This window comes from Limulus polyphemus, unplaced genomic scaffold (genome assembly GCF_000517525.1).
Source record: "Limulus polyphemus unplaced genomic scaffold, Limulus_polyphemus-2.1.2 Scaffold7195, whole genome shotgun sequence".
In the NCBI taxonomy this organism is placed as follows: Eukaryota; Metazoa; Arthropoda; class Merostomata; order Xiphosura; family Limulidae; genus Limulus; species Limulus polyphemus.
The window spans coordinates 24101-33830 of NW_013672805.1; the positions used below are offsets into that span (position 1 = coordinate 24101).

A 9730-nucleotide genomic window follows, 5' to 3' on the forward strand; every position below is an offset into this window, starting at 1 on the left:
AAACTTCCCTAAATCTTTCTTATTAGTTCCTTCTCTTGACCCTCTTATAACAGTTGTAAACTGCCCAAAATCTTTCATATCAGTTTCCTCATTTGGCTCTCCTGTAACAGTTGCAAACTGTCATAAATCACCCCAATCTGTACACCTAAGAGACATTTAAACTGGGCTCTGTTCCTAAGTAAACTGTACATATTACTCACATCAGTTTCCAGACTAAGTAGTTGATTAATTTGCGTGAATTAACTACTACGACTTGTAGTTACTTTACCAGTCCTGATGTAGTATGACTGCTTTGATCACTTTAACTTAAAAAGCTTTTGAAAACACATTGGTGAACAGAAGGATCAAACAAACCTGTTGTTTTGTAACTATATATATAGAGTGTTAACTCTTGTGGAAAATATGCATGAATAAACATAGCAAGTTACAGAAAAGTGTTAGCAAAAGAGTGATGTTTGACAATGTACCTTAACAGAGTGTGAAGAGTTAATTTCCAGACAGTACATAATACTCTCAATAGGAATTTATTAATTTTTGTTAATATATATATATATAATCATAATAATTTCTACATACATTTGTAAGCTGTTAATTCATGTGGTAAAATATTTTAATATGTATTGTTCTGGAAGAAATTACAAAATATGGCAAAACAAAAATTACAGAATCCTTTTAAATACTGATGTAGCAGATAAAAAGGAAATATTTTGTAAGGTGTTTAATGTCTAAACTGGCAAAGCAAAATAGCTGCAATAAAACATCAAAACTGATTACACTCACTTTTAGTTAGTCTAATATCAACCTCAAACAAGACAAACACGCAACATTTCAGATTAACCTTTTGTCTACAATACACAATCAGTCAATGAGACCTTTTGTTCAATTTTAGAACTCAAAAACCAAAAGTTTTAAAACATTTTATGCTATTTGTAAGTCATGCCTAACTGTAAAGTTTTGGTATTGATTAAAAGGCTCTCTAAAGGCCATATGTGGCAGATATATGTAAACAGATACAACATACTGTTTTCAGTACCTCTTATTTGAAATTCACAATGGACTAACACCTAAGAAATTACACACACACACACACACATATATATATATATTTGTTGTGTGTGTGTGTGTGTGTGTGTGTGTGTGTGTGTATAAAGGCAAATTAATGGGATATCATTCTTCAAATTAATTAGGCCTAAAATATCTTGTTCTTTGCAGTTAGATTTATCAGTTAGTTAGATCTTTTTATAAAGTTACTTCTGAAAACTCTCATATTTTGTTTTTCTTCAAAAATAGATTTAAGTAAGTCTAGTTTTTTACTTCTTTATGGTGGAAACTTGCTATACTCTAAAGGCTCTATTTGGTTGTTCAATCTGTTACAGCTTGAGTCCAAATCGAAGTCTTGGAAAATTCATGACACTCTCGCAAAGAGCACAGACAAGCCTTAACACAGCTCCGTAAATGTCGTGGTGTGTTTGAATTTTGTTTCAGAAACAGCAGTTGGTCTAACACCTGTGAGAAAATATTTTACTGAGAGTTGTATGGCAAATTAAACCTATTATCTCATAACATGTCATCTACAACTGAAGCACGAATCATAAATTAGTTCAAAAGTTAGCTTAATCTCAACTGTGTTACAACATATGTAATGGTGCTTATTGATATTTAACAGTTTACTCACATTGCAATAAACTAGAAGTCATCAGCACAAGTTCTTATATAAGCTTTTAACAAAACAATACAACTGAATGAACAATAGAATGGTTTATAACAACACAACTTGATGATTAGCAGGAACAGAAGGAAACCTAGTAACACATGGTATGAAACTTAGAATGACAAAAAAAAATGAATGCTATGATATACGAGGCACGTGATGGGCTAAATGAAATAAAACTACTACAAGATAAGGACTACAAAGAATAACAGAAAAGTTAATAACATTATGATATGATGCACAGAATTATCTAAATGAAAATTAATAACATTAAGGTATTAAAAGAATATAATAAAACAAAATAAAATTAAGTGTATTAAGAACAAAGAATGAAGAACAGAAGTGGCTTATAAGGTAAGACACTTCCTCACATAGATCTTCCATTGCCTTCCTCTAAACATTTACACCAAACATGTCTTTTTCATTATTTATATTTCAGATATAATAAAATATTCATTAATTGGAATCAAAATCAGTAGTGTTGTAAAAATAACATAACAATGTAATGTTTTGTATTCCACAATCCACTGCTGAAGAAACCCTTTGTTTAATACCACTTTCAACACTTAAACCAATAACTTTTATTAATTAATTGCTACTAAAACTTCAAACATGAATTAATACCTCTACATAAGGAAAGAGTAAGTGCTTTCAAACAAACAAAAAAAAAGAAAACCACTGAGCCAAAGCAGCATTGCTAGCCAACAGGAGAGCTTGATTAGGAACACTATAGTGAAAGTAAAAAACAAGCTTTGCAGAGACAAGGTGGTTTCAGTTGGTTGAAAATGTATCGTATGTATACATATTGTACTTCTCATTCAAAAAAGTCCTCAGTTGCCACTGTTAATAACATCAGAAAGGTTAGTAACACTATGGCCTAGTTTTAGAACAAACAACAGGTGGGTAATGTTACTATAATAAATGACAAACGAGTTAAAAACATACTTATATAAGACCCAGGAGTTAAAAACATACTTATATAAGACCCAGGAGTTAAAAACATACTTATATAAGACCCAGGAGTTAAAAACATACTTATATGGTTTTTAACTCCTGGGTCTTATATAAGTATGTTTTTAACTCCTGGGTCTTGTACTTATATAAGACCCAGGAGTTAAAAACATACTTAAATAAGACCCAGAAAAGATGGCATGTAGACTAATAATTTTACGATGTGAGAAGACACATAAGAGGAGTTAACATTGTGGTATGAAGTTGAATCAAAGGCATACATAACATTAACCAATTTAAAAAAAAACTTCTTCACTTATTATAAATCAATAAATACTTCACAGGTCTACATTCTGTAAAACTGAGATTGTGCATAACACCAAACACTTGTACAAAATATAAAGTTGGAATATTTTAAAATAACTTGTTATTGGTTTTTTCTTTTTTACATGAAAACAGAAGTTCAGAGAACAGGTAAATCTAAAAGATCTCGATTTTTAAAACAATTACATGAAGCTAATAAATTAAAATAAATGTAAAAGATTGGTGGAAAAATTTGAAATGGAAGGTCAAAAAAAAAGAATGAGAGGATTAATGAAAGTAACAAAAATTGTAAACATTTGATTAATCTTAAATTTCTCTTCTTTACCTTTCACATGAAAAATTTTTAATAATCTGTCAAGTTTGTCTTAATCTATTTCCTCTGCGCGATACTTCTGTACATCAAGATCTCACAGACTTACTTGTGTTTGTTCTCTGACTTTTTCCTCACTTCAAAAAGAAACCTTGTAAAAAAAATTTTCTTTACTTTTCAGTTTTTCTTGGGTATTAATTTAATTTCATAATCTGTGGAAGGAGATTTTCCAAACCTAATATGAAACAATTTGACACTGAGTGAGTCTCGTATAGAGCTCTACTTGTAGATATTATAAGCAAAGAAACAATCACATTTTTTGAAAATAAAGTTGCAAATAAAAAATGAACATAGTTTATTTATGTGCCACCAAATGTTAGAATCATTACAACTGCAGGGTTTCAATACACTCAGGACCTAAAAGTTGTATTTGCATGTATTATTACACACTTTATTTAAAGAAGCTCTATAAAACACACATAGTTAACCCTGCGTGATTGGTTGGGGGTTAATGTGCAAGCCACAAATTTTTTACAGAGTGCAACATCAACATGCTATTATGTACTTGATGTCAGAGTTATCAGCTATTCACTCTACCCTATATTGCTGAATTACTGACAGTTCATGGTAGAGTAAATATACAGGGATACTGAAAAGAAAAAAACTGCATTTTGAAGGTTCTAAAAATTATGAAAATGTGATATTCAAACTGTATGATAGACAAAAGTATTTTTATTCTTCACATGAACATCACTTTTCACTCTGACTTGTAATAGCTAAAACTCATAATTAGTGCTTTTCATATGGCTCAGTACTTTTGTCATGACAAATAAATTGATTCTGACATTACTAATACCAAATAACTCTTAGTAGCAATACTTTTGTCATGACAAATAAATTGATTCTGGCATTACTAATACCAAATAACAGAATCAATTTATTTGTCATGACAAAAGTATTGCTACTAAGAGTTATTTGGTATTAGTAATGCAGAATCAATTTATTTGTCATGACAAAAGTATTGCTACTAAGAGACGTTACTAATACCAAATAACTCTTAGTAGCAATACTTTTGTCATGACAAATAAATTGATTCTGATGTTACTAATACCAAATAAGTCTTAGTAGCAATTAACCTTTTACAGCAACATCTCACCTTTTCTGTCACTTGTGACCAGGGCTCTTCAGCCATCAACAAGGAGAGAGCAGTTGGAAGTGCTGTAAAAATTAAGGAGTTACTCATATTTCCTTCTGGCCACATGGTAACACTAACATCTGGTCTCGCCCATCCTATTGCTGCTGCTGCAAACAACTGGAATCTGAAGTCAATTATCTGTTGTTTTACAAAAAAAGATAGAAGAATGTTAAAAATTTCATTTAAAGATGTAAGTTTAATGTAACTATGTATAATCTTTCTCTACTTTAAAATATTTTACCATGTCGCATCTGTAATCAACCTTATTTAGATAACATTACCTCATGTACATAATGTCAAATAAATATTAAAACTTTCAAAAATCTCAATAAGTTTCACAAGTTACATTATCAAATTAGTAAAAATACTGACTTTTGAGTGTTTTTTTTAATGAGAAAATACTAAATTCTTCAACTAGCAAAGTAAAGGAAAGCTTTAGGTAATTAAAATATTTGTATACACTATTTTCATAAAAGGTATTACTTTAGTTCTAAATGGAAGAGAGAACAAAATTAGTTTTAACCTTCTAAAATTTATTGTTACTCATAAGAAGTTTGTATATCTTTCTCAAAAAATTTTAATTTTTGTTTCAACTGGGAAACCATACTGATCTATTTTATTGGCTCGAATATTACAGTAATGTTTTTTATCGTGTACATAAATTATATGACATGATCCACTCACTAGACAAGGAAACTAAGTGAGCATAAATACCAACAGACAAGTTGATAAGTGGTGTTTAAGCATGCACAAGATAAAATGTTTTCAATTTAAGGAGTTGGACATTATAGGCTACTAGATGTGTGAGAAATTGAAAATCAACAAGTGTTGACAAAGTATGAAAAGTGTTCATTTGTTAGAACTGTGAAAAAGGGCCAGAAATAATCTTTATAGCAAGTTCACAGCATCTATACTCATTGTACCCAATATGGCCACATATGTATGAACACAATCTGATTAGGGATACTGTAGAAGAGATGCAATGTGCAAATCATATATCACTTTAAAGAATGCTCAGTACCATTTTGCTTCTAAAACTAATCAGCACTGAACTGATGATAACTGTTTCTATCTTCTAAAGTGATGAGAGCCAAATCACACAGTTTTCAAGAGATGGATGAATATCAGATTATTGTGTTGTGCTAACTGTAAAAGATTGCAAAGTGAATTTCATAGTGTGAGCTTCATTGTGCACAGAGATCAAAAGATCTTGAACTAAAACATTCCAGGGGTTGTGGGTTTTCTTGGTTAGCAGGCCAGTGCATTGTTCCACAAGAATATCATTCCGTGCTACAAAGAACATATGATCCATGTCTACTTTCAAAAAGTTCTGGAATGGCCTGCAGAGGGTCTATATTTCAGTACTAAAAATATTTTTATGAACCACTTGAATGGGTGTGTTCTGAAAGTTACTCCATAATTTTTCCACCATAATCATATGACTGAAGTTTTAAAACAACAATTCAGGGAAAAATGTGCATTTGTGAGTAAAAAGATGGGAGCAAACTTTGCCAAAAGTATTTGTTTTATTGATTAAAATTATCAGTTTTCTGAAAATTACTGCCACTTATACATCTTTGAATAGTTAGAAGTTCTAAAACACAGATTTTTAAAATTGTAAATTCTAAAATAGAATTAATTAACAACTTTTTGTTTCCTCCTCTCTTCAATATTTAACCATTATAAAAAGCAAGAATTTGTCTAAAAAATCAATAATATTACAATGGTAGCATATTAAAAATAAATCTAATACTCTTTACAAACACTTATATAACATTATAATTCTAGAATTATCACAATAAAATGGCCAAATAACCTCGTAACCATTTTGTGCTTGTTATAGTTTCATGCTATAACTTTTAAATTAGTAAGCGAATGTTAACAAAATTTGGCAGATTATCATCAAATATTTCAATGCTTTCATACACAAAATATAAAAATGTTTTAAGGTTTATAAAGCAATGTTTTTCTCATGCCTTTTTTTCGTTTCACATGTTGCCTATCTAACATGCAAAGTAATTTTCATTTTAAGATTAAAAATATTTTTATGCATCAGAAAATTTTCAAATTTCACATGCAAAATTTTTATAATGTCCAGATAGTTATAAAATGTTTCAGTAATGAATTTCTGTATGGGTTTGGTAGATTTCACCATCTCATAACTACTATAAAAAATTAGGAAATAAATATAAATTATACCTCTTTCATTCTAGAATGAACACAAATTATAACACGAAAACATATGTTTAGACTAAATACCTTAAATCTCATAACATTATACATTTATATATATTTATTATTTTTATCATACTGACCTTTTAGCCATGCCTGGCTAAAAAATACAGAAGTTTCAATGACATGGCACATGTGCACTCATGTTACCATATCCAATAACATAAAACTGACATTTGGTCTGTACAAAGTAACTTGTCTTGACTGTGTTTTAGTAGACTAGTATTTTGTAAAATACAATCACATTTCAATTATTATACATTATATATGTATATAAATTATTGCTATTTTGAAATAAATTCATAAACTTATTTTTCTTAAAACATAGAACAGTAACTAAAGAAGTAAATCAAACAATTATCTCTTCTAGTTATGACCTTCGTACTCGGTTGCTGCTTCATGTAGGTTGCTAAGCCTTTAAAAATTTTGCACATGGAGGATATGAAACAAAATATTTTTTTTAGGTTTTATATATACATTTGAATAACTAAAAAATCATAAATTACTATGTCAAAACCATAGAATTCCACTGTAATTTATCAGGCATATTAACTAAAATGTATTTAGTCTAAAAAATATGAAATTTCAAGCAGACTAAAGACACACCCTACCTTGTTGCAATATTGGTTCAAAAAAAGAAATGGCATCCAAGCTCATTAAAATGGTTGAGAAAGCCACTAGGGAGACATTCTGAGCTTCTGACTGGTTATTCATGTCATATACAAAAGTAAGTATATATAAGGGAGCATTTCCAAAAATGGAAAGAGGTAGGTGGAGTGCCATTGTGTTGGATTTATTACACAAGCAAAATTTGATATTCTAGCTTGTCAATATCAGTAATCTGAGTTTCTAATCTGTATGAAACTATAGACTTAGTATTTTGACTTCACAAACATCTAATTTGAACCAGTGCTGCATTCAACATTCCATGTGACATACAAGAATTGATGGTTATCCATGTTTTTTAATATTTACTTCTAAATTAAGAAATTGAGTAATGTATAGTACTAAAACTTAAATTATAATCTACACTTTGATACCAAAGTTATTGACATAAATTCATGAAATAGTAGTTCAATAAAATTTTGAATGCGAGTCAACAAGCGAGATGACATGGCCTTTCACCCATGACCCGTCTCGAAAAGGGTTAAACATCTTCATGTACCATGAAAAAGATTATGAGATGTGACAAGAACTTTGTGACACTATACCTCTGACACAGGTACCAAGCAACTTTTAATTTTTCCTTCCAAGTACATCTTTATCTTAAATAGTAACTCCAGAAACCACTTCAGGCATGCTACTGGTTCAAAGCTCTGTTCATCTTCTGTAATTCTGGCCTTGGAGGTAGTTTTCAAAATGCATTGTACAATTCTTTTCTGCTCACTGTAAATACACATACACAGCATCAAAAATAAATACTGTCAAAACAGCTCTACTAGCCCTCAAGAAGGTAAATCATCAATTAAAATAAAAGTTCTCATATAATTATATGGAGTGTAAAGGCCATTTTTTTTCAACTTTATTATCAAAATGTGCAACTCTCTCTATTATGCATTACAAATTCTGAAAGACAAGGATATATACTTGTACTGCCAAACCTTTCAATTTAAATACTGTGTTACCTTTCAGTTAATCTCTCACTTGCATCAACACAGGTATTTAAACAGCTTGGTGGTCTCTTGTTCTTGATGATTAGTTCACATTGTATGGCAGTCATGGGGTATACACTTTCAAAATCATTACAATCACTGTTCATCACAAGGTTGTCCACAGTTTCATCCAAGAGTTGCCAAAAACATGCAAACATATATGTATAGTAAAATATCATGTAAATTAATTTATATATAATGTTAATCATGTCAGTCAAAACATAAAAAATGATTAAGTTGTAAATCCATCATGTAAATATTGGGTTTACTATGCTAAATAATACATTGATACATCCTGAAAAGAAACTTTATAAATATAATAAATTCTTACATAAAGATAAAAATAATAATAACAACATGACTGAAAAAATGAGAATACACAGTAAAGGTCCAAATGCACTTAGCTTGTGGCAAGTATTATTATCACTAATAACTCATGAACTGCATATAGTCTCAAACAGGTCTTTTTGTATTGCTTTCCCTTTCAAATAGTTTATTGTCTATGTTGCCAATGTCTGAGGCTTTGTTATCGTTTTTTGACTAACTAATACTCTAACATAATCTCAGGATACAACCTTCCAAAATCTTTCTTGGGGTGGCTCAGAATGTTGTCCAAAGTTTCATCAGGAAGTTGGCACAAACATTCAGACAGCAAAGGTAGAAGTCCAGCATCTTCAAATTGTATAAAATGAGAGTTGATCCCAACCACAATGTTACTTATAGTGTTATGTAATGTTCTGGTAACTCCTTGAGGGGGATCGTTCACTAACATAGCCTCACACAGTCCCTAACAAAACAAAACAGTTCTGTTCAACTAATCAATGACAAAATGTTTTAAACATCTTTCATCTTTTCTTATCAAAACCTTCTTGATAATCTACATGCAAGATTTCTGGTTTTAAAGATGCCCTTCCAAATCACTCACTTACTGATTTAGAAATATTAGTTTGTTCCAGTATACTTCACTCTACATACATTTCACAAAGTTCATAATTATAAACACATCATTAAATGGAAGTTTTACAACTATGTAACTACAACAGTGAAACTAACTATTCTTCCATCCTTTTACATATATATGGGCCACAATAACCATTAGCTTAAATTTGAGCATTTTTCACCTTAACTTTTCTGGCACTTAACTGTAGGAAAAATATATCCGTATTTTCACAAAATAATATTATATTATAGTATTATAATCAGCATAAAATACACTTACAAAGAATGAGAATAAAATCAATCAATTCTTGATAGTCTCAAATTTAGGTAGACACAAAATAAATTATTTTAATAGAAGACTTTTCAAATTATACTAATAATTACTGCAAGATATAATTATTAATTAAATATTTATT

The 9730-nt window shown here is 29.9% G+C and overlaps 1 protein-coding gene across 1 annotated transcript in view; it reads right to left on the reverse strand.

The window, feature by feature from the left end:
- The window catches only part of LOC111089728 (focadhesin-like), a 15222-nt gene continuing 5492 nt past the window's right edge, over positions 1–9730 (reverse strand). Inside the window, exons 3-7 of the mRNA XM_022402716.1 lie at positions 8951–9162; positions 8349–8474; positions 7935–8109; positions 4453–4629; positions 1–1506 (exon numbers count right to left, since the gene is read on the reverse strand). Coding sequence (XP_022258424.1) covers positions 1363–1506; positions 4453–4629; positions 7935–8109; positions 8349–8474; positions 8951–9162 — 834 coding nt within the window. The 3' untranslated portion in view covers positions 1–1362. The remainder of the gene's footprint in view (positions 1507–4452; positions 4630–7934; positions 8110–8348; positions 8475–8950; positions 9163–9730) is intronic.